General features: G+C 39.5%; 1 protein-coding gene across 1 annotated transcript in view; it reads right to left on the bottom strand.

The window, feature by feature from the left end:
* Window positions 1-24,015, bottom strand: part of PKD1L3 (polycystin 1 like 3, transient receptor potential channel interacting) — a 42,616-nt gene extending 18,601 nt beyond the window's left edge. Inside the window, exons 1-23 of the mRNA XM_075101303.1 lie at window positions 23,562-24,015; window positions 22,845-23,009; window positions 19,537-19,722; window positions 18,651-18,761; window positions 18,079-18,226; window positions 16,139-16,368; window positions 15,085-15,489; window positions 13,873-13,971; window positions 13,096-13,145; window positions 11,841-11,958; window positions 11,006-11,213; window positions 10,163-10,283; window positions 9,768-9,909; window positions 9,060-9,260; window positions 8,694-8,839; window positions 8,022-8,216; window positions 7,058-7,183; window positions 5,480-5,662; window positions 3,961-4,085; window positions 3,010-3,136; window positions 1,703-1,837; window positions 752-977; window positions 152-345 (exon numbers count right to left, since the gene is read on the bottom strand). Coding sequence (XP_074957404.1) covers window positions 152-345; window positions 752-977; window positions 1,703-1,837; window positions 3,010-3,136; window positions 3,961-4,085; window positions 5,480-5,662; window positions 7,058-7,183; window positions 8,022-8,216; window positions 8,694-8,839; window positions 9,060-9,260; window positions 9,768-9,909; window positions 10,163-10,283; window positions 11,006-11,213; window positions 11,841-11,958; window positions 13,096-13,145; window positions 13,873-13,971; window positions 15,085-15,489; window positions 16,139-16,368; window positions 18,079-18,226; window positions 18,651-18,761; window positions 19,537-19,722; window positions 22,845-23,009; window positions 23,562-24,015 — 4,095 coding nt within the window. The remainder of the gene's footprint in view (window positions 1-151; window positions 346-751; window positions 978-1,702; window positions 1,838-3,009; window positions 3,137-3,960; window positions 4,086-5,479; window positions 5,663-7,057; window positions 7,184-8,021; window positions 8,217-8,693; window positions 8,840-9,059; window positions 9,261-9,767; window positions 9,910-10,162; window positions 10,284-11,005; window positions 11,214-11,840; window positions 11,959-13,095; window positions 13,146-13,872; window positions 13,972-15,084; window positions 15,490-16,138; window positions 16,369-18,078; window positions 18,227-18,650; window positions 18,762-19,536; window positions 19,723-22,844; window positions 23,010-23,561) is intronic.
* Between the last annotated feature and the right edge of the window lie 506 nt (window positions 24,016-24,521).

The raw sequence follows: 24,521 nt of genomic DNA, 5'->3' as shown, positions 1-24,521 counted from the left end.
TTTGAAGCTTAGTCCGGGTTTATTAAAACATCTCAGAATGATCTTGTTTTATGGTGTGAGCTCAAAGCTATCATTTTACTACAAGATGGTGGTGATAAGGGCTGGCTTTGAAGTATATAATATGAACATTGTTTTGTGTCTTTCTACTTACATGACATCCATAACCGTTCCAGTTCCCCTGGTGCTCATCCCAAAATACACAGCGGGATGCAAAGCAAGTGACAGCTATAGTTAGCCTGTCATAGACTGTGGAATCCATTCCCATATCTTGTAAAACCATGAAATAGTAGGTTCCCTCTCCAAAAATTAGTTCTTCTGGGCTAAGAACCCAGGTGTTTGTCTCACCTTGAACAAAAATATTTTAGTTTCAATGTATATACAGAAATTCTAATTCAGAAGTATGCAGCTGTATTGCATATAATCAAATAAACAAACTGAAGAAACAGGTATAAAATCGTTCTTAGCAACTCATTGTTCAAAGCATCTCACTCTTTGCTCCTGTTCGTGAACACTGTATACTAGAGACTGGAACCCTGGAGCATGACAAATTGAAACTCCTCTGAGAAGTTTCTTTCCAGTTAGATGTCTGAACCTATGGTCAAGGCTCATTCTGCAACCATGGATGTGCTGTAAAGTTGTGGATGAGCACTCCCCATACTGACTGCCCTTAGCTTGCTATGGGTGGTGAAAGTGTTTTGGCTACATAAGCCCAGGATGCACAAGTTCATGGGTCACTAAAAAGTTGTCTTACCTCCAGTAGTTTTCTTACAGAACAGATGATTTTTCATATCATAGTTAGTTTCATTTGGACGATAACTGTACCCTAAGTAGAGTATTAGTGGAATGTCATGTTCAGATTCCAGGTGGATCACTATAGATGTGTTTTCTGAGGTGACATTGATTTGGAAAGTGCTAAAATTGCCCAGATTCAACAGAATCTTATCTTCCTGAGTTGCTGAAAGCCTTGGTAACATTATCTGTTTTTAAAGAGAAAGACATAGCTTCAAATACAACAAAGCATCTTGCTTCTGTTATCTATAAGTACAATATAGCCACATGTTAGATAATCTTTTTTCATAACATAGGGAAAGCATGGCCAGCAAAAATATTGGCTTCAGAGTAATTTTCCTGATACTATCAGCTAACCTCTGAAAAGGTCATTTGAAACCTATGTAAACTCATCACAAAGCCTGTGGCCCTTAGTGCACTTCTGGACGGAGAGCTGAGATTATAACTGAAACAACCAAAACTGAAACAGAAACACGAAGATTAAAACTGAAATAACTGGCTCCATGAAGTGGATATACAAATAATTTAGATATCAGCTTATACATGGACTAGGAAACCCAAACAGTAGTAATACAAATGTAGAGTTGTTGGATGATGAAGTCAGACATTACATTATGTTTGGATTACTGTAATCTGGAGTGTTTTTCCACAACCATTAGCATTCTCACATCCATTTAAATGAAGAACAAGATACCTCTTTTTAAAGAAAAGACAGAAATATTTGTTATTTCATTCTTCACATGACAGAAATCCCTCCACCACAAATGCAGACACTGTGATCCCATTATAAAATGCAATGAACATTACCACCATTTGCAGTCACCTCAGAAGATGATAACAAAAATTGCAGTTCATTAACAGAGAAAGAAAAAAATGGGAAAAGAGGGAGAGGGATAGAAAATAGTGGGTTTACCTCAATGTTTTCTTCAAGATTGCTGACTGGTATGATCAAGCCATCCAGACCAGTAAGGCTTAGACCTCCCACTGTTCCACTAATGTCAAAACTGGTGTCACTGGAGAAAAAGGGATTCACGGCAAAGCTCACCATCTATTAGCAAGACAATATCAATCAGTTTTGAGCTATTGTCAATATTTTGTTACATTACACTCTACATTTCTGAATAGTGAAAGCTTAAGCTCAGACCCAAACAGTACTCGACTTAAAAGAAGCCTGCATCCAGATTTAGATAAGAAGCTGGCTTATCTCTATGGTAGGTCAAACACAAACCCTGAAAGTGATTTTGATTCTGAAATGTGATATGTGTACAACAATGTCTGTTGTTTCCATCCATTGTAACTCTTTTGCCTTTTAGACACCAGATATCAAAACGCAATTGCATAAGCCTTTTTCAAAGTAAATCCACCAAAGCTAGGCTGTAGCACCCCTCCTGGAATTAGGAACAGAAGTCTATTTCTACTATGATAGCAATGCACAGAAGAGTATGTCAGAGCTGTCAGTCCAATGAGAGAATTCTGGAGCCTCTCCTAACGCTCAGGTAAGAAAATGGATGTGTTTCCACTGGTTTCAGTGGGCTCTAGACATTTTTTAGTAGAGCTGAAAAAGACAAAATGAAAAAACCTATCTATTTTGCAGTTATTGTAGGGGTTTCCTGCGAGTGTCAAATCAGTCAGAGAGGCCTTTAGAAAAATTATTATAAAAATACGACAGTAATACGCAATCTGTTGTTCTGAGGGAAAAAAACACCCTATCCTAATTCAGGTGAGGGATGTGTTATCATCAGGACATTCACAGGCCTTTTGTATCCTGCAGGATCTGGGTGCCTCAAACTCATTTATTTCTAGCTGGGGCAAAACCGGGCTGCTGTGGGTTAGTTTTAATGGTGCTATGGACTCTGAGCTGTTGCATCCTCCTCACAGCATTGGATGTAAACAAACAGCAAATAGATTAATACATATTGATTCATTCCATTGCCTTCTCTAGCCATGCAAGTATGAATCAGGAGTTTATGTAAGGGGTTGATGGGATGGGGAATTTAAGCTTTCAGTCCTCCTTAGCTTGCTGAACCAACCTCATGCAATTCAGATATGTGAAGGCTTCTTTGTCCAAAAATATTTCAAATTATTTTCTTGGTGTGACAGGAGGGAGGGATGACTTGTGTGCTTGTGTATTCATTGTAAAAGGAGAAAAGATTTTAAAACCACTAGACCAAGAATGTAAGTTTTATATCAGATTGAGTCAGATAAAAGCTGTTTACTTGCCCTTATATCCACTGTTTCATCATCAACTCCTGAAACACTGAGAGAGGAAGCAGGTGGGAGAGTAAAGCTGGCAGAGCTGGAACTGGAGATATTAATGGATGTGCCATCCATGTTTTCTGTTTGTAATCTGTCCAGTTAGGGTTGGACACAAGCAAAACAGAAAAAAGAGAGAAATAGAAGGGAAAAAAAGAAAAAAAACCACCAGAAACTCCCCCCCCCCAACATTAATAGCATGGACTCTATACCTAAAGAGAAAGCTTTCTCACTTCATGAGTGTAACTTAGCTGGAGAGCTATTTCTAACTCTGCCACTAAATACTTTGTACGTTATTTGTCCATGACGCAGTACTCCACATAACACTACCATAGAATCATCAGAAAAGGGATGAAATTGGTGTACCTGGATAGAAAATTGTACCTAACTAGGTGTACCTATGTGAAAGACATACCTGATTTCTGTGTGAATGTGCTCTTGATTTGAATGCACAGTTAAATCTGGATGAAATCCAGGCTCTCGGGAAACAATTTAGGGATGATTATAGGGAATGGAGAATGCTTGTCAGGCTCCTCATGGTTATCTTTGCTTCTGCCAAGCTGGTTACAATTCTATATAACATGTCATTATTGGCAACTTGGAAAAGAAAAGAAACCCTTAAATGGCATGATATGTTTTCCACATGATTTCAAAGGTAAGCCGCTACTGCCTCATCCAGGAAATAGGAGTAAATTCTCTGTTGATCGAAGAAGACACAGCATGAGAATTTCTAAGGTGGCCTTATTGAAGCTAATTGGAGTCCAGGCTGTTCTTACTATCAGTTAGCCATGACAGCCTCATTGCACTGTTGAAGTTGTCGTTATGCTACAATATTTAGTTGGGTGGTTCATTTAAGGATATTTAGGGCAAATTCAATTAACTCTCAGGAGCCTAGGTGGGATACACTCTTACTGTTACCTGTGTATATACATTGTGGCAGAAGGAGTGGTAAGGACTGTTGGTTCATTATCTGGTTCCTTCCCAAACAGAAGGGCACTCTGTAGATTTTCAACTGTATTCAGGAGCTGGTGTGACACTGAACTCTGGAAAAGGATTAGAGGAGAAAACTTGCAACAAAGCCCCTCATAATCATCAAGATGTACATTATTTGCCTTTATTTCCTTTTAGCAACAACACCTTATCGCTCTCTACAACTACCTGAAAGGAGGCTGTAGTGAGGTGGGCATTAGTCTCATCTCTGAAGTTACTAGCGATAGAATGAGAGGAAATGGCCTCAAGCTGTGTCAGGGGAGGCTTAGATCGGATATTAGGAAAAATGTGTTTACTGAAAGAGTCGTCAAGCATTGGCACAGGCTGCCCAGAGAGGTGGTGGGGTTGCCATCCCTGGAGGTGTTCAGAAAACATGTAGATGTGGCACTTCAGGACATGGTTTAGGAGGCCTGGTGGTGCTGGGTAGATGGTTGGACTGGATTATCTTAGAGGTCTTTTCCAACCTTAATGACTATATGATTTTAAATGTCAGTGTCTTATAAAGCTGGCAAACTTGGTGTTGTGCTTCTTAATCTCAGAGGAAGTTATTCTAATCAGCAATTCAATTTCTGTAATTCTCATTAAAACATTGCAGACAGCAAATAGATATATCTTACAGCTTTTACTTCTGTATTCTATTATTTACAACTTCTACACACTGAAATTTGAAGGACTACAAACATGACATCAATTTAATACAATATATTCCTGCGCTTCTGTATATTAATGCCCTTTAGCTGCACACTTTAGTTACTTGCAAAAGCAAGACCTAATTACATATTAATTGGGTGTTATTAGTGTGTTATCCTGGAGGAGTTCGAATGCTTTATAACCTTTTCTCTCAGGTTAGATTTATTTCATGCCCTCCTTGCTTGCAGTGATGAAAGGTACAGTACGTTCAGCCCAGGAAGCACATGAAGGCAACAGTGACAATTCACATATAGATGGGAAAGAATAGGACAAAATAAGCATGTTGCACAAGTCTGAATAGAAAATCAGAGTGGGCTTTCTGAAAAAGTGTAAGGAGCAACCAAAGCTGATTCCAGCTTTGAGGGAGTGGAACCAATCCTGAATATCAAATACCTGTGGCTTCCTTGAATTATGAGGCAAAAGGAAGAGAGAGAATAAAATCTGAAAAAAACCTCTGTGTGCTCATCATCCATTAGAGGTTGCACACTGATGCCTTGTTCTCCAGTGCTCTGTCCTGCTCAGCTTTAAGGGTAACGAATCTTAAGAGTCTTCTATCACCTTAATTAGCAGACTGGTCAGTCTAACAGGTCTAACTGGGGAGAAGTTTCCTTTGATATTCAAGTCCATCATGGTGTCACAATGAACCCCATCCAATGACAATTTAAAAATATGAGAGGCAGCAGAACTCTTAAAAGCCTTCCAAAGCAAGCAGATGTTCACACAGAGTCCACTACAAACTGGACCAAGCCAAAATTACCTGTTCTGCCTCTGGCGCTGAAGTGTTTGTAGCTCTGATTTCTGCAGAAGCCTTAAGGACATTGCTCACTGCTTTAAATAGATAGTTGGCTGCATCTTTTAACTTCTCATCATCTCTGCTGTCTTCTGTATTTACAGTGAGCAAGGAAGTACTGACACCTTTCAGAGTGTTGCTAGCTTCCACCTGCATGGGAAACAAGGGGGAAAGTTTGTATGTGTTGGTACTACAAATGACAGAAGTGGCACTTGTGCCATTTACTGAATATTGCAACATAAGTAATCTCATGGGACTATTTGTGGCTAACACTGGTTTTACTACAATTATTTGTGCTGGGGTAATACCTTCAAACACCAATAAAGGTGATAGACTAGATGTATACTAACATGTAACACAGGCCTGGAAAATGCAGCCTGCTTCTGCAGATTTAATCCATAAAAAAGATTAATATCATCTGAAGGAAGCTTGTCTGCCAAACGCCAGGTAAGGATACAGTTTAGATGTACAGTAGTGTAGTAAATTAGGTTATACTTTGGGTGGTGTGTCCAAAAAAATACCACCATATTGTCAAGTGTTTGTGCATTTCAATCTTAGTTTCCACAAACCCTATACTGGATTTCCAGCAAGCAATACCTTTGGCCTTGTGCTGTGCTAAGTGCCAAAGGAGAACGAGGTTTACAATTTTTATTTTGTGCCCGGATGCAGCCAGTGATTGCTTTGTGATTGTGAAAGCACAGGCCAGCTTTTAGCCCAGGATGGTGAGGCAGCCAAGCAAATTTATTGCAAGCTTGGACATATCCACTCCCACAGTCTGCAAATGCTTAGCAGCCTTACTGTAGGGTGAGTGCTGAATCCCAGCTATGTTCTTGTCTTGCCAAAGTTAACCACAGACTGCTGAAATGCTCCCAAGCCATTGTCTGGCTGCAACTGTATAATACATCAGAAACCAAGACAGCTCTTTTTATTGCCTGTGTATTTGGGAAACTTCCCCAGTGACAGTTTGTTCTGTCCTCCCATGTGCTCACTCCTTATGCATAAATAGCATAATCTACTAATAATGTCATGTTGCCATATAAGATTCAAGAAATACTTCTGTGAGGCCAATCTGAACATTTGTGCTCAGTTCCTCTGGGTGCTCTGATGTTCCTGCCTCACTGACAGCTTGCCTACATGCATTTTGTGACAGTGCGTGGATCAGGGACCAATGGATCTGGGCAATTCTAGAAAAATCTTCCTGGGCAGTTTTTTTTCAGGATTCCAAAAGCACTTTAAAAGATAAAATATACATCCTAACATGCCTCTGACTAAAAGTAAAAGCTTCCATCTTAAAGATGTATCATAAAACGTGGCTGGCCAGCTGGTCACAGCCTGGACTGTAGCGGTTGCTGAGACAATGTCTGTGAGCCCAAATGCACTTACTCTAAACGTCAGAATGTTTTCCTTTCTGGTCAAAATACACATGCTGGTACCGTTGAAAAAATTGATAAAGAGCAGATAACTGTAAGGCACCAAAACTCTTCTGAGGTCAGTGGGGTTGGATAGAGTCTATACTGTTAGTGTGAGGAGTTATGAGATTCTTACCTGTGCTGAGACAGATAACTCTTCGCTCCTGTACGTGATTTCTTTCAATAATTCTGACATCTTAAGAGCAGTCTGCACTGATGTTACGTTAACAGCAGAGAGAGTTGTCAGCATCAGCCCTCGGAGCTTGGGATGAAAAGGGATAATTAGGCAAAGGAATAAGATGCTAATTAGGACTGTGCAAGTAGTGCTGTATATTGACAGCCAGGCTTGCTGTAAATTATGCGGTAGGGTAAGACTCCACAACAAGGATCATTTGAACTGATATTAGGTCTACTGACAAGATGCCACTTGCCTTAGTAACTGTATAATCACGAGTTTTATGTTACCTCCCAACACAGAGGATTTATACACTTAACATCCATTAATAGCAAGGAGACTTACTTGTAAGAATTTGTACTAATGTATGTGAATTACTGTATAAGTACCACTTCCAGAGAATGCAGAGCCCTGTATGATTGATGTTACTCAAATAATGAATCATAATTGAAGGATACATTGCATTTCTCTAGATCTTTTCATCTGAGGCACTCAAAGCACTGTACAAATATAAGCTCATAACTGAAAAATAAGCTGGTAGCTGAAAGGAACAAATTAAAATTACCTGCCGTCTAGTACTTTGGGGGGAAATTAGACAGAATATTTCTCCTGCAGGAGAGGCCATTTTGTTAATATTTAAATTTTTTGTGAAAAATCAGGTTGATTTTAAGTTAGTTAGTTAAAGTTAATGCAATAACAATAAAGAATTCTTTTACTGATGGATGATAAAACAAATTATTTATGTGGGAAAATAGTTAAAAACAGCTGAAACCTGTGCCAAACACTGAGACAGATACTAGAAACTTGAAACCTCCATTGATTTCAGGTGGTCATGTATGAGCTTTTTATTACTTAACAGCTGACAAAGAATATGAAGAGTCCATTATATTGCATTGCACTGCAAGAAAACAAGTGTCTGGCTGACCTCTTTTCGTGTGTCCAACTGTAAAGATATGTTAAAGCCTTCCTCTTGGGTCTCCTGGTTAAGGACTGATGTCACTGACTTATACAGCTGGAAAAGACTCATGCTGTTGTTCCCATCTTTTAGGATGGTGTTTGCTTTCTCAGATACAATAGCCTGCAGGGTCAGGTTCCCATCGATCATATCTGCGTGTCCAACCTGATGAAAAAATCAGATATGCTCTTAACGTTGCTAATGCTCTTGTAACTATCTTTGAACCACTTCCACAATCATCTTATTGACAGCCTAGCTAGAGTGGGACAGAGGACTTTGTGTTCCCCATTTTTAATGTTTTATTTTTAGTGGCCTGATATAGATCTCCTTACTGGGGCACTGGGGCAGAAGCAGGAGTTTTCTGGGGCCTACACGGAGTAACTCCAGACACAGTAAATACAGTTTATGCTGCCCAGTGTCCAAATAGATCATCTTTTAAACTTCTATCCTGGAGAAAGGAGAGTGGAAGATTCTTTTACTACCTTGAGTCCACAGAGAATAGTCTCTGTTAGATAGGAAAAACATGATTACGGCGCATTCAGAAGGAGGTAACAAGTATAAAATGGGAAGAAGCTCCAAAACTGAATTGCAGGTTACATACCAACTTGAGAGATCTTGAAATAAAGTAATTCTACTGTGTACCTTCACTGAAGCATTAGTTTGAACTGTATCACCATAGTTGTTGCTAACAGTAATTGTGATATGTAAAACGAAATAATTCTCCTCCTCTCCAAGTGGAAGATAAACTGGGAAGAGTTCAGGATCCTGGCCACAGTGCAGAAGAGAATCTGAAATAGGAAAGAGGGGGTCACCTACCAGACACCACACAGACACCTCCTGTTCTCTAAGGAGAGGGGACTGTGGGCTTGCTCTGGGCAGGCCCATTGACTCCGAAATAGTCTCTGGGGAGCAGAAACAGGTTGTGCCTTTGCTCTTGTTAGCGACAGTAACAGTGCTTGCTAGAAGCACAGAGAAGCAGTTAGCTGAACAGTTCACCTCAGGACTTACTTGATTTCAGATAGAAGCAGTATGTGAGCTGCCTGTTATGACTAGATTGGCATGAATCCGCCAGGCAAGGAGCGCTGCAGGAGACTGTGAATGTAGTGAGCACTGATCCCTGCTTGGGAGACACGGCACAACTGGGGATCTCGGGTGGAGGCACGGTGCTGACGAGGTACGTTTCCTCCCCGTAGCCACGCTGAGTCATTGCTGGGAGTGGAGGGAGCAGAACGTCAGCAGCAGTCATGCCCCGGCAGCACTGATCTTCAGACATTAATCTTGCCTACTCTAGCAACGGTGCTGTTTGTTCAGGCACCAGAAACATCAGGGTGCGCCTAATCAGAAATGAAATCCCGCTACTGAATAAGCCATAAGAGGAAAAGGACTATTAAAAACATGGTAGTGTTTGCATTATAAAGCAAAGCAGTATTATTTGGTCAAGTATTTAGCATTAGCAGTAACTTCATTTCCGATGAGCCTTAACAAAGTTAGTAACAGCTTGGAGTAAGATGACTGAATTTGTCCTGCTGTGCAACAGCCCAGAACAAACTTAGCTCTTAATTATTTTAAAGAACCCGCATATAAAGTAACAGCTCTTAGCTTGTGGAATGATTTAACTTATTTGTCAGCGAGGCTATATGTGTGTGTAATGTCAATGTGATGTCATGATGGCAGAAACTATCTCAAAGGAGTCTGAAAAACTCTGCTTGCCCCTACCTGTCACTTTAATCTGAAAAGCTTCTCCCTGTGTCTGTAAGAAGGAGCTGTTCATTTTCAACATAGATGCGTTGCTTTGAAGCAAAGTCAGAGAGTCCTGCCGGAAACCAGTCAGGCCACAGGCTAGAGGAAGGGGCGTAGGCTGGAAAATCAGACAGAAAAGAAAACATGACAGAGGAGGCTCTCTGCTGTGATTTCTGTTGTGATTTATCAGGAGCAGGGTGGCAGTTTGGTGCTCTTCATTATAACCCCTCTCAAACCTGGCACCCCCTTGTCTCAGTCGTCACTATTATTTTCAAAGCATCCATTTGACAAAGTACCACTCTGAGGCCACATGGTGTTCCCTCCGGGTGCATGTTTATTTTTGTGTGTGCAGTATTTCTGACAAATCTCACCTTGGTTTGGAACATGTTATCTAAATACCAATTATAATACATGGCCTGGGAGTCCTTCTGTCCAGAGACACTCAAAACAACTTCATCACTAGCGTTCACTGGCTTGCAGTTTGCCTCACACCTGTAAGGAATTAAGACAGTAGTTACAAGGAGTAACTGTGTGAGATGTCATAGTCCTTGATGTTGATAATTTTACTCTTGGTTGATGAAAATCTGCAAAAGCTCTGCAATATGAGATAGATGACACATGACTGGCAAATAGTGAAATACTTAATTTTAACACAAGAGATTTAGGAACCTTCATCTCCTTTTTCTACATGACTGAGGCCCAGAACCCACAAACTATTTATGTTGCAAAACTGATTCAGGCTCTCAAATGAAGCCTGCCTCTATTTAAGCTCCTGAAATTATTATATTAACAGATCACTGAAATGTCACTGCTCTTTAATGAGGCACCAGACTCTTGAAGAACAGATTTTTTGAAGCAGTAATGTGTATCTGGGTGCCTAGTAGGAACTTCAGACATGACTTTTTTTCCAGTTGTTTCAATGCAGTTTGCATATGGAAATCTCCAACATTGAAAGAATGTAGTGGGGACAAAAACCCTAAATGGTTTTGGAAAGAACATTATTCAGTTTATAATAGGATTGTGTTCAGAAGTGTGGACTGGAAAATGCAGCAAGACCCATTTTGTCTGTAATTCCTGTGATGGTAAGGTATAAATAGGTTTACAACAATAAATACTTTATCACTTTATTATCATTATTATTGAAAAATATGGCCTTGCACTATGTTTGTGTAGTAATAATATTAACCGGTTAATATTATGGTTCAAAAACAGACCTGATTTCCAGTTGCAGTTCTTGTTTTGCAGTCACATAGAGACATTGCTCGTCCTGCCTCTCTTCATTGCCATGGTTTCGGACCATAACCCTGACAGTCACTGCTGACCTTGGAGGAGGAAGGCAGGAAGGTGGGATTTGCACCTCAGTTTGGTCGGTTTGGATGATCTGTTGCTGCACACATTCATTCCACTCAGGCCAGCAAGCTCCTGCAAAAGATTTCCTTTATAATTAGAATAGTCATAGCATCCCAAGTCTCTTATAAAGGACTTTTCTGCCGTAGGTTTCAAAGAGCTTTATAGAGCAAACAAGTTTCCTGAACCCAATTTAAAGAGTGGGTAATCAGAGTTCAGAGTACAGACTGACTTCTTCAAAGTCATGTATGAGGCCAGGGATAAATATGGGGACGGAACACAGATGTCCTGAATCTCAATCCAGTTTTCAGCCATAAATGTTTTTGCATCATATTTGGTGCTAATTATTGCTCTTTTATTGAGACACATGTACCTTGCAAATGCTTAACTACGTAAGGCACCTGGGCATGGTTCTTGGCTGTGAGGGTGAGGGCTTAAGACAGGGAAAAACTGAAACCTAGGAATAGCCACCTTGGGGAAAAGACAAAAACTGAGCACTGTGCCATATTATATACCATAATCACTTTAACGTTAAAATGAGGGTAAGGTAGAAGGACGTTCTCCATGTACAGTGATTGGCAAACTTTAAAGCCAGAGAGAAAACCATCCTTTAGTCAGATTTTCACCACTTGATCTGACCTGACAGTGAATTTGTTACTCATCAAATAGAAGTTGGTGGAAAAGTTCAGGAAACACACATACCACAGGACCAGAGAAAACTGGCATTATTGTTGTTGTCTGGCCAGCCAAGTGTAACAGTTGTGAAAGGATCCACATGGCGACTTGGTTTAATGTATATTTTGTTTTTTCTTTTGTGATCCTAAACAATAAGTAAATGTACCAGTTAGGACAGCAGCCTGTATAAACACATACATATCTTGCTTCTTTATAATGAAAAAGGTCTGAAAGTTTAGACCCCAAATCACTGTATGCAGACCTGTAGTTTAAATGGTCTTTCCCTGATCAGTGGTAGTATGGAAGTAGAAGCTATGGGAATAGAAACAGATGGCACAGAGAAATTGTGTGGCAAAATGGTCCCAAACTTGTAAGTGGCTTAGGAGTCCAGCTCCCATTTTCAAAACTAATGCAGGTACTTAGGAAATTAATTCCCATGAATTTTCCACTTCTGGACCAAGACTTTTAACCCTTGGACAATCATTTTTCTTCTAGTGCATCTTTTAGTACATTCCTTTTTTATCTGAATTGGATACATTATAGCTATAGATAAAGAAGGAAGTAGCTGAATTTGTCTCGCTGTGCTAGAAACTCTGATAAACTTAGTTCTAAATTAGATTTATATTCCTCTGATGCAAGATATTCTTACAGGCAATCTGTAAAGCATGATGCCTTCTTGTGAAGCAGCACATCTCCTATAGCAGACAGCTGTTTGCTAGTGTTATAGTTAAAAACTAGACCTTTAAGATGATAACAAAATATTATGTCTGGCAATTTTATTATTTAAATTTGTGCAGCTGCTAGCAATTGGTGTATCATTAATTTCTTAGTTTGCCATAAACTGGAAATTCCTTCTTTGCAAAGTAACTTAAACATTCCAATACAGAAACAGGAAACACTTAGAAACAACATAAAAATATATTAAACTCTGCTTGAAGGATAGCTCCTCAAAGAGAGGTTTCCATTAGTCAAGTAGATAATTTAAAAATTAATCTAAGCACGTTTCAACTTCCAAAACTGAATCATTGTGCAAAGTTCATTTTCTCTAATCTAATTGTTACTTGCAGGCTTTTACAAATTGTAGATTGAATGCCTGTAAACATACTTGTCTTAGAGACTTTTGGTGTAGAATTTATGCTAAACCACATGGGGCACAGAAAATCTAGTCCATAATCTAGTATGCAACAAATACTTCTTTTCAATATCTTATGCAGCACTTTTACTGGTAGGAAAAATATCTAAGCATTTAAATTTTAAAGGAAGATCCTTAAATAATACTTACATTTGTCTTTTTGGTATTTGTTTTGGAGCCGCCTTCTTCCTTAGCAGAATCTGTTTAATAAAGAAACACAAAAAAAAGTGGAATATTTTAGCGCTACCTGTAAAGATTTCAGACATCCTCAGTGAATATGACTTAAATACACAGGATTTGACTACTGACAGTCTAAAAGAGAGCTATAAGAATCGAACTCTAAAACTGTGATAAATGGTCTAGTTACAATAAGTAAAGTTGTAACAACAAGCTAGTCACACGCTGTAAAGAAGATGATCCTGATTCTTCAGACATAATGGTGTAAATCAATATAAATTCACAGAAGGTGATGGAGTTTCAATGATGTACAAAGAAATATTGAGGGAAAGCACTGGAAAAGTCTCAATAGGATTAGTACTAAGGTCACTTTATTCCTGGTATAATCTGCTTTTGTAAATGAAAGGATGAGCCATCTAGAAGCATTTACTGACAGTAATTTAAGAGACTGCTGTGATGCAAATATTTCCTGGTTTCAGAGCTATGTCCTGGGCCAAAACTTCACTAATTATTTCTAGGAGAAATAGCAAATATGCAATGTGTAACATATACAGAGTGATGCTAATTTATGACTGCTTCAAAGCCAAGGAATATGCCTTCATCAGGAAGAAGGCTCCACAAAAGTTTTCAGCACTGTTGCTGGAAGGAAAGCAATTACTAGATGCAAACCACAAACACTCCATGAAATGCTCTGATTACAAAAAGACACTTATGTGGTCAAAACCAGCACTGTCAGATTAATGCAATTACCTTCTTTATGGGAACTGTTTGCCAGCACAGTGATGAACCCAAGATCCAGACTCATGTTTGAGAACGCATTCATGGCCACCACTTTCACTAGGAAAGTACCTAGAGAAGACAAATGCGCAGTTCAGAACAGCAGTGGGACCAGTCCATCATGTTTGGGATAGAAAACCCAATTCATAAAGAAAATCCTATTCTTTTCTGTTAAGAGCTTTGGTGTTTTTCTGATGAGTTTCCACTGTTGAAAGGCTTTTCAAGGAATGTTCTTCCCCTTTATCTCAGCTTTTTTAATAACTCAGCTGCCTTTGTCCTAGCACTTGCAATGCTATTCTTTGTCAGCTGGCTATGATATTACCACACAGGAAACTAGAGGTGTGCTAATACCAGAGTCCAAATTAGTTTAGGCATCTCGAGAGACCAGCTGTCTTGTTTGAAAATTTCTGCCTGAAGGGAAGGGATGTTCAAATGGGTATAGGGAGACTCAATAAAACTTTTAATATTGAATAATTTTAAAACATAAAAAGAAATCATAATTAGCTTCTCGAATTCCAGCTTTGGCATGGGATTTGAATAGTTCATTAGAGGAGGAAACGTTTTTATCTTCTGCCACTGCATTAACTCTTAAGGACAATCTCCCTAATCCCATATTTTAAAGGCTTTAATTTCTTAATAATGGAAAGAAAAAATTACTAAAAAGCTTATTCATAAGTAAGTCCAACAAAAAATAAGTGTTGGAGACCGACGCACAGAAAAGCTTCCCTTTTCTTTGTCATCTCTACTGAGAACTCCTCAGATTATTAATTACTGCAGTGTAAAATGCAGTGGAGTGTAAACTTGAAAAGTTATACATATGAACAAAGAGGAGGAAACCACTTCGTTATTCAGGAAAATGTCATCATTTGTACTTGAATCAGATCATGTCATGAAAAAATAAACCGTGGTTCACTATATCATTTTTGTTGGAAAAATCAGATGAAGCCTTGCTTTCAGTCTCCGTATGGAGAACCCATTCGCTAGTTCAATTTTTTAGCTCACTTATAAGTCAATAAGACCCTGCTGTTCATACTGCTCTGCAGACCAAGTCTGAGCAGCCAGAAAAGCTACTAAATTCAGCTGTACGTTATTGTCCCCTATCCCAGGGTGCTGTGACTGTTTATTTGAACTCGTCTACTCAGCTGTGAGTTTCTTAGAGATACCAAAGACGTCAGCATGCTGTACCTTCAGAGTGCATGGGAATGATGTACATTTGAGGTTCCCCATGAGGGCTGTCTTCTTTGTGAGAGTGAGTTTCATTAGATCCAATCACCTCAAACTTCAGCTTATCTGGGGCACCATGAGTCACAGAGACATTTATCTCCAAATTCTCCCCCCGCTGCAGAGTGTGAGAAGCTAACGCAGCCTGAAGACCAGATACTGGCTCAATTAAGTGAACAGCAATGCTCTCAGAGATCTCTGATGCTGTTGTGTTGCTGGATGCTCGGATTTGCAGCTGATGTAGCCCTGGGCCTAGCAGCTCCTGAGAGTCACTGTTGAGTGTCAGATTGTGAGGGACAATTCCTTCCTTTGCACTGGATTCAGCGAGTGTCACGTTATCTGCTAATATAATGTAGGTCACGCCATTGCCTGCAAAAAGACAGTTCAAAATTTCTCACAGCTTGTGGAATAGGACATCCAATTCTAGCTGCTTAGTGCAGCGTTCAGGTTTTTATGAGAGAGTCATAAGAATACTGCAGCAATGCAGGCTTTTGTGCCCCTCTAGGCTCCCTATGGAAGTCTATCACATGTGTTTTCTGCTGGGAGTGTTCGGACAGTCAAGAGAATTCCAACATATGGTACTGAATTTTATTTTTTAAGCATATATGTGGATTCCAGGAACTTGAAGTGAGAACAAAATATATCAGCAAATGTGACCAGCTCAGTGTGGAATCCTCTTACCCTCAATCAGAGAAGCATTTCTGTGGATTCCTAACTTCAAATATGGAAATACTCCTGCTAGCTTCATGTGGATTCATGTGACTAAAGCTATGCTTGTGCTTTGTCAGCTTCGTGTAGAGGGAAAAAGAGTTTATACTTACGTTTGAGGTGGTGTAATAGCTTTGAGAAAGAACCCTCCAATGGAGCTGAGAGCATTCAATTGCAGGAATGCAACAATTAGAGGGAAAGCATTTGCTAAAAAGCAGTATTGTTTTGCATAATGAAAATCCTGCTTCTATCCCATGGATAGCATAATATTTAGCCTGCTGTGTAAATCATGCAGAGTAATTAGTCTCACCTCCATTGAGTTCAACTTGAATCCACAACAACTCCCCATACAGTGTACGGCAGTGAGAGCTGTTCCCAGATTCATACTGGCTATAGCACCCAGTAATGCTTAGTTGATTCATCTTATCTTGAACAGTCACCCGCTTCTGTGCTGTCACGTGCCATTCGCTGGTGCTGCATTCCACAAAAACAGTAAATTCTCCAGGAGATGAATATCTGTATGTGACATTGCTGACCAGTCTAGAATAGAAAGAGAACAGCTGCTTGTGGAAGACTGTCCTGGCAAGTCCTTAGCCTTACGTCCTAACAGGGGTCACAGTTCCCAAATTTCTGACCTGACTCAGCTCCTGCAATCACTGTAATCCCTCATTTATTTACACAGATTTTTTAGGGTTGAAGATTGTTCCTTTGTTCCAGCTATGGTGTCATTAAAGATGTATATTGGGGTGATCATTCTCAAAGTATATCTATAAGGGTGGATACATCTTGCTGTAAAGTAGGTTCATTCCAGTTCAATAACATTGCAACATTAGACCCGGTTTGTGACTTGTTGGCTCTGAGCACAGGCTCAGAGGCTCAGAGACTATGCATATTAGAATATATAACAATGCCCTTAATTCCCTAGTCTTTATTTTATTCCTGATTTACCATCTCTCAGATATATCAGTGAAAGCTGAGGCTGCTCAGCATTTTGTCAGAGCACTCCCTTACTCTTTGGTTTGGGTGGTTTTTTTTTGTGTGTGTGGGGTTTTATGTGCAGCTGCTTCTAGCTGCTTCACCCATGCTAGCAAAAATGCCTCTTCACTCTTGGGTTTGGTGCAGCTCTGGTCATGAACAGATATGAAGAAGCCTATGGTATTTGCTGTTATTGCTAACAAGCATAGGGAGATGATGGAAAAAATGTAAGAATACCCTTCTTGAATTACATACACCATGGAAGGCAAATAAGTAATATTCCTGACACTATTCTCTCTGAACTATTTATATTCTTATCATTGTACCACCTAACAAATGCAAGCAAACATCAGGACATATCACCTTGATAATGCATATTTATTATTAGCTATTTTAATGAAGAAAAAGGTTTCATTCTAACTGGACTTCAAAAACATGCCAATGACAAGATCAGACCAGAAAAGGCAATCCCAGTAAGAGTGGGTATCAAACTGGACACAGAAAACAGATGAGCATGACTGTGAGCTGTTTAGTAGGTGAAGTAAAAGGGCTTCCCATAAAACCAGCAAGTCTTTGCTTACAGCTAGTGAGTATGTTTTACTTAAAGGTTCACTATCCAAGATTTTTTTTTTCAAGTTCTTTACAGCTACAGGCCTGTGTCTGTGGCTCTGAAAGAATGTTTACTGTTTCTAGTATATTACCACTTTTTGGTTTTCATTCTTCTACTCTTATTTTTCTAGTTAACTAAAGCAGGATTCCATTAGTAGGCAAATAAATTTTTAGAGCCATCATCTGTCATTCCTAGCACTACAACAAAATCTGATTTTTAAATCCAGCAGAAAAATGTTTGGTCTTTTAAAGATGCAATTTTTATGCAATTGAAACAAAAGAAAAACTCCAGAATGTCATTGTATGATTTTAAATGTTATCAAAAAACACTCTTTAAACTTAAGAAAATAAAGCTTGCCTGTTTCTTTGGCAATTGCTGACATGTTTTCAATAATTTTGTGTCTTAGGATCTGGAATAAATTATCTCAGTAAGAAATAGAAATCATTTGTCATAATAAGAGGAAGAAAGATTGTGGTTGGCAGCTTGACATAAAATTTTGTATTAATTTCAAAACAAGTTTCTACAGAGTCCAAGTGTCTTGTATGTATGGCCTATTATTAATCTACTTAATTTTTAACAGCTCATTTAGAAACTTGGAGCATTCAATCAAATGCAAGCAGTGAAATTTACTGGTTGTCTGATGATACATGAAGGATGTATCTTACGTTAGAGGGTAGTAAGGATCAATAGTGTGGCCATCTCCAGTGCTAATGATGCAGGAAAGGTTGCCAGAGTATGGAGAGAGCAGCCAGTTCAAACTGACCATGATGTTTTCAAAGACAAAGCATGTATCTGTTACAACCAGCTGCAGACCTGTAAAACATAATGACAGAATTCAATGCCATTGTTTGTCTACATTTCTTACATAATTCAATTAATTTTCCATAAATGAGAGCAGACCTTCTCCAAAACAGAGTTGATACTGCTGGTAATTTGAGTGCATTAGTGGTGTGACCAGGGAGCTGATTCTTTTCCATAGCTTGTGGTCAAGATTCTTGTTGGAACATAATTTCATTTAAGTGTGTTTTATGTGTCTGAATTTCCTGGCTTTTTATCTTATCAAAACCCCTCAGTTAGGACAGGGAAGCTTAATTTTTGTGCCTATTTTTAGTGGTGACCGCTCTTGCAGGTTCTTCCTGAGGATGAAGCAGTGGTTGTTAAGCTAAATATCAACGTTCACAGTGTTACAGCGAAGAGCAGAATAGGCTTTTGGTGTTGACAGGCCCTTCCCACTTACCTTCTTTGCAGTGGTATTGAATAGACAAATAGCTTCCAGATGCTGGACAAGGATCTCCAAAGAAAGTACCATCCGCTGCCACCTGACAGGCCTGAAGACCATGACACTGGCCTGGAAAGAAGGTCTGTTTTAGATGATTGACTGTCATAACAGCTCAGATAAGAGATGATTACAGAAACAAAAAGGGGAGGGGAAGAAATATCATGTTATTGATTTCTAGACGAAGTCCCACATCACTTTGATTTTATTGTGTTGCTTATTGCCTGCTATTTCTTAGCACTGTTGCACTTTGTTGGAATAAAGCTGACTTAGGAGTGTTAAAAAAAAAAAGAAGTTATGTGTTTGGTTTAATTTTGGCTGGAAGCCCAAAGACTCACCATAGGGACAGGCCGTGGTGACTGTTTAGTTTGGCAGGCCCTGGAGCCCTGTAGGTCCAGCAGGACGTGTACTCAACACATGGCAGGCAGCACCAGATCCCTCCTGCCCTCCTCTCCCCATGGGTGCCAGCCTTTTCACCCCTTCCGGCTGGGAATTAGGTTTGTGTGGATGTGTCCTCCTCCATCTCTGTCAAACCTAGGGTGTCCCATTGAGTTAATCAGGGAATTGGTGTGCCCACATATTTTCGTCACACAGTAAGAGGAACCCTTGTTCTCCATTTGCTCCCCCTCTCCTCTGAATCTTTGCTCCTTGCAAAATCCCTCCTTTCCATCCAGCCTCCTAAGCGAACCTCCTCCGTGCCAGTTCTCTACTATTCCCGTCATTCTAGGAATAATACACTTCCTTATTCACTAACTAACTGTACTGAAAATCAAGATAAAATATTTTAGCGACCAGGAACTTTGGCACGTGCTCTATGCTTCTGATAAGCAATGCCATATGATACTACCTGCTACTTCATCTTTGACACTGATCCAGCTACAGTCTTCATTGGTATCATACTGGAGAGCAGTCTCTGATACACAGTAGTGAGGGGTCTTCCGTCCATAGAAGCTCTCTCCAATTTGAATAACTTCTCCTGATCCACATTGTACAGTGGCATTGTAATTGTCACAGGCAATGCTCTGGCCAGATTCTAATAGGAGAAAAAAAAAATCAGATTAACTTTTTGAATTTCTGAAAAATCCTGCTACAGTTCTCCTGCATATCCATTTTGTTTTATTCTCCCCTTTAAGCTAAACAATTAAGAAAATGGGAAAAAAGAACAAAGAATAAAATATTGCTCTTTTAAAATCCCAAAGAATAGATTGTGGGTTTTATCACCTTAAACAAAAACTTGAGAACTTTTAAAATAAACCAATATATTTTAATTAAAAAAATAAACATATTTTTTGTGGAAAACACTTAGCATTTGTTTGACCTACAGTACCAAAGGTTTAAAGTTACTCCTTACTTCCAAAAGAGCCTTGTGGTGGTGTGTGATTTGCATGATATTCAGGTAATCGCTCTGGAGAATTGTTTGCATATTAAGTATGGGACCTGATCCCATTTCTGCTGTAGAGATACCTTTGTTCCTGTGTGATATTTGACTGACTTCATTCAGCAAGACTGCTCAAATGAGTAAGGTCATATCTCTAAATGCATACACCTCATCTTTTGATTAATCTGGGACAGTTAATTATCTTTCAGAATTCTTAGTATCCTGTAGTCATCAGGATACTTAATACCCTGAAGAGGGGGATGTGAAAAAGTGCTGTCCTATGGGTGTGTTGCAAAAGAATGTTTTTGTTTCAGCTGTCTCATGCTTAAATACATTGTTGTCCAGTTGCTGTTTTGATCATTCCCCCCCCTAAGTACTTTGATTAACAGTGCCAATGTGTGCACACTGCAGTAATTGTGTACTATTGTTATTTAAAGCCTAAATCTAAGCCTGGCTGTAACTATAGCAACATGTTGAGTTTACAGATTAGAGCTCTCTAAATAAGCTTGAAAAATAATTTGCTGTTAAATTCTAATACGGACTATCATCTTGTGCATTTTTTTGTTCTTTACTTTGTATAGAGCGTTCTCATAGTATTTGCTGTCTCAGCAACTTTTACATGGAAAAATGTACAGAACCTGGTTTGTGTTCCTATGTACAAACCCTGATTCAATACATATATTTTTACTATGACGAATTGCTAACCTACTGAGTACCAAATGGTAGAATAGAAATAAGAAATAAGAATAATGAAAGTTGTTACTTACGTTGAGATAGATGGGATAATGCTGGGATAGATGAGCAAAGAAAGGATGAAAGCAGAACACTGTCTGGTTAATTGTTTGTGCACATATACCTATCTCAGAGGCTCAAGTAGGTAAGTTATCAGTTTCATTTGAAGTTTCAAACTCACTGTGAACCAAGCCTCACAGTAGCAGTGTGTGAAGGTGTTAAGTATCACTACACCCATCTTACAGAGAGACAAAGTCAAGCACTGTCAGGCTGCAGGAACATCCAAACACTCAACACCCACGGAAACTAATGAAAATATTGCCTCTATTTCTTTGAGATATTAGATCTAACTCCTTGCATGCAAAGCTGGTAGGAGTCTATTATTGAAATATGTATGTGTATTAATGGGCATGGGCTGTAGATACTGAAAACAAGGCTATGATTGCCTCATTCTCGTCTCAGTTTCCTGAGTAGTGGAACGATGGATGGATTGTAGGACATTGTTGCTCAATAATGCAAACACTCTTTGAATAATGGGCTTTAAGTCAGATCCTATGGTAAGAGATGATAGTTTTCTTACAGACAGTTGCCTACTGTGGTTGTAATGGAAAAATAATTTTAGTCTGTTTTTACAAGGAAAATAAGCTTAAGGGATTGTGCTGCCTGCCAATTTCCTCTCTCCCGATCATTTTTAATGTTTGTCATCTGCAGCCAAATTTGATGTATAGATATAAACCTCAAAACACCCTAAAATTTCTTGAAAATCAATAGCTAGGTAGAAGAGAAAGAGCTACATCATTGCCTCTGTTAGGAGTAGGGATTATAACCCAGTGTTTATCTGTTCCACAATGTGGGGTTCAACTGGCCGGCACGTACAGCTGGAGCTCTGAGGCAGCTGCAGAACTACAGGGGAGGGATCTGAGGGAGGGAAAAGTATTTGCAGAGGTATGGGAGTGAACTGGGAGTGCTAAGGAGGAAGGTAGGGAGGGGATGTGGAACAGAAAATCAGGACAGGAAACAAAACTTTTTTAGCTTTACTGATTGTGGAATGATTTGTTAATCGCGTCAGAAGTAGTACAGTACTGGACCAGGGCAGTAGCACGGCTGGGGCTTGTGCTAACCTGTACTTGCATACTGGATTAGCAGACTGTTTTTTATGTTAGTGAGCCTATGGCCAGACTGTCCTTCCAGTGCTTGTGACCTTGGTTCTAGTTACAGTTTAAAATGCTTGGCTTATGTGCAAAGTGTGAGGAACACAAATTCCCTTCATATTTATATGTTGAATGGGTCAGTATTGCCAGCATTCCTTTCTAGGACTGTTTGTTCCAAGTCACAATTTAAGGGACACAATGTCTGTAGATTTTTTTGGCTGAGCACTGAAATGCCACCAGGAAGTACAGGTTCCTGTTGGCTTCCTTTTCCTGGGGAAGCCCTCAAACACCACCTGATGGAAGGGTCTGAGAAGAAACAAGAAAAACTTGCTCTCACTTTTGCTTACTCCAGGCTGCTAAGAGTGGTGCCTCTAGAAGTCTGGCTGTATTTTTGCTTCAGTTACAAATGGGAATTATTTTGGCACATATTTCTGGTTAAGACTGTGTTTACAGGACAGTCACACAGGTCCCACCTAGCTCAAGTACTATGGCATTGTGGGAGTTTATTCTTGTAACCACGCTATTATGCACTACTCAAATTGGCTTTAAACTAGCCAGCTTACATCGCTGTAGAAATGTACTGCTACACATTTAGATTAATTCTCAGATCCATTTCTATTTTACTAGCCCTCTGTTGGAAACCTGGACCTTAATGGCTTGTTGCTGAGCTCCTACATCTCCCAGTGACTGCAGGGTTCTTCCATTCTTTGGATCAGATCATATGTCAGCACACTGGAAAAGAGCTCCTGATGGGGTTATATGGCTTTTTGCTTGTTCACTTTTAATGAGCTTTATTAAGTTATTGTACAGCAATTCTGAAAGTGACAAGGCAAGTTATGCACAGTTATGAACATGGCATTCTCACTTCTCAGTTCCAGCTGTTGTATATCTTACCAAACTCACAAATGAAGTCAAATTCCTGGCTACAATTTTCAGTCACACCCCACTGATACTTGGCATTCTTCAGGATGTACCCACATGTGGATAAGAACGTAGATGGCTGATCCTTGTACCAGTTACTGTAGCTTATATTTGAAGTGTCCAGCCAAATCATTGACCCTGTGAACAAAGTAATCATGTCCCAAATGTTTATTTTCCACAGCAACACAATTACAGAGTCAGAGCCTGCACAGCAGGACCATAGACCTGCTCCCACTGAAGCAGAGGTGGTTTAGTCTGCATAGGGATCTTCAATTACATTTTATATTTAACCTGATATAATCACTAAAAGAGACACCACCACTTCCCCCTGTGCTCCCAGACACAAGATTCCACCATTTCCCTTGTATCAGATCTTGCAGCACTTCCTGGTATGATGAATTGGCTCAGCTTACTCTTCCACTAGAAAACTAACCCAGCACATTTTTTTCACTGGGTCAGCAAGCTGATCTAACTCACCACCACAGGATCCGGTGAAAAGAGCGACAAATGCAACTCAGAAGCAAAGCAGGCAATTAAAACTTCTTAATATAAATCTGAAGTTACAGCAACAAAAGACAGTGGCTTTTTAGCAGATGTCTACAGAAGGACTGAATGCATTTGTTGTCATGTTAAGTAAGCATCATGGGCTGATACAGTTTTAAAGAAGACAGGATTTCAATAATCACCTACCGTCAGTAGTTTCATTTGGCAAGGAGTTTGAGATCAGTCCTATCCACCATTCCTGATCCTCAGCAATATGTTTTTGCAAGAACTCTTGAGTTTCCTCATTTTCAATAAAGACAAGGTGCCCCCCTCCTCTCTCACACCAGCTCTGAGCACTTGTGAAGGTACGCTGGAGTCGAACAAACTCATAGCATGAATGGTTGAAAGCTAGCTGGTACTTTGAGCAAAGGGTTCCTTCATCAACGGTTGCCTCCTCCACAGCCAAGCATACAGCAAGAGAAATTAGAACTGCGATCCCGAGCCACATTCTCAGCTCAGTGTCCTGTGTGGTACTGGTCTTGCTTATCACATCACCGCTCTTTTTGCTGCCTTCTTCAAAAGCTTGAGATGTCATCCTTGTCATGTCATCGGCATTTCTCTTTCCTCTTTGCTGCTTGCAACAATAGCAGCAATAGAACATGGAACAGATTGCTTCTAATATATAATGGTGATTGTGTCTGAGGATACACACACCAAGTGTTGATGCTAAGTCACTGCAATGGCTATTGTAAAGCCTGTTTGTATAAATGGCTTGTTCCATGTGAAGCTAGTTTGAAGAGAAGACATTAGAGTAGTGCTTTCCTCATGAGCAGAGGAGATAAAGTTGATATATGCCACTATTGGACACATGGGAAAGTGAGATAAAGCTCCTACTTCAAAGGCAACATTGTGTGAACATTAAAGCTGGAGGTCTTCACAACAACAACAGAGATACAATAGTAAGCATGAAAGGAGAATGAGGAAAATGAGAAACACAGGGAGTTATGAGATGGGAAAACACACAGTGCTCCTCTAGATACATTTAATTGTTTTGGATTGCTTTATCTTTAATAATTATTTGAGGTGCTTCTTTTGGATGCTAATGCAATGTCTACAATTATTGTTTCATATTCATCCCATCCAACAGTTTACACAATTCAAGTTTAT

Source organism: Phalacrocorax aristotelis, chromosome 8, assembly GCF_949628215.1.
Source record: "Phalacrocorax aristotelis chromosome 8, bGulAri2.1, whole genome shotgun sequence".
Taxonomy (NCBI): Eukaryota; Metazoa; Chordata; class Aves; order Suliformes; family Phalacrocoracidae; genus Phalacrocorax; species Phalacrocorax aristotelis.
The sequence above is the reverse complement of the archived record's forward strand: the minus strand, read 5'-3'. Positions and strand labels throughout refer to the sequence as shown.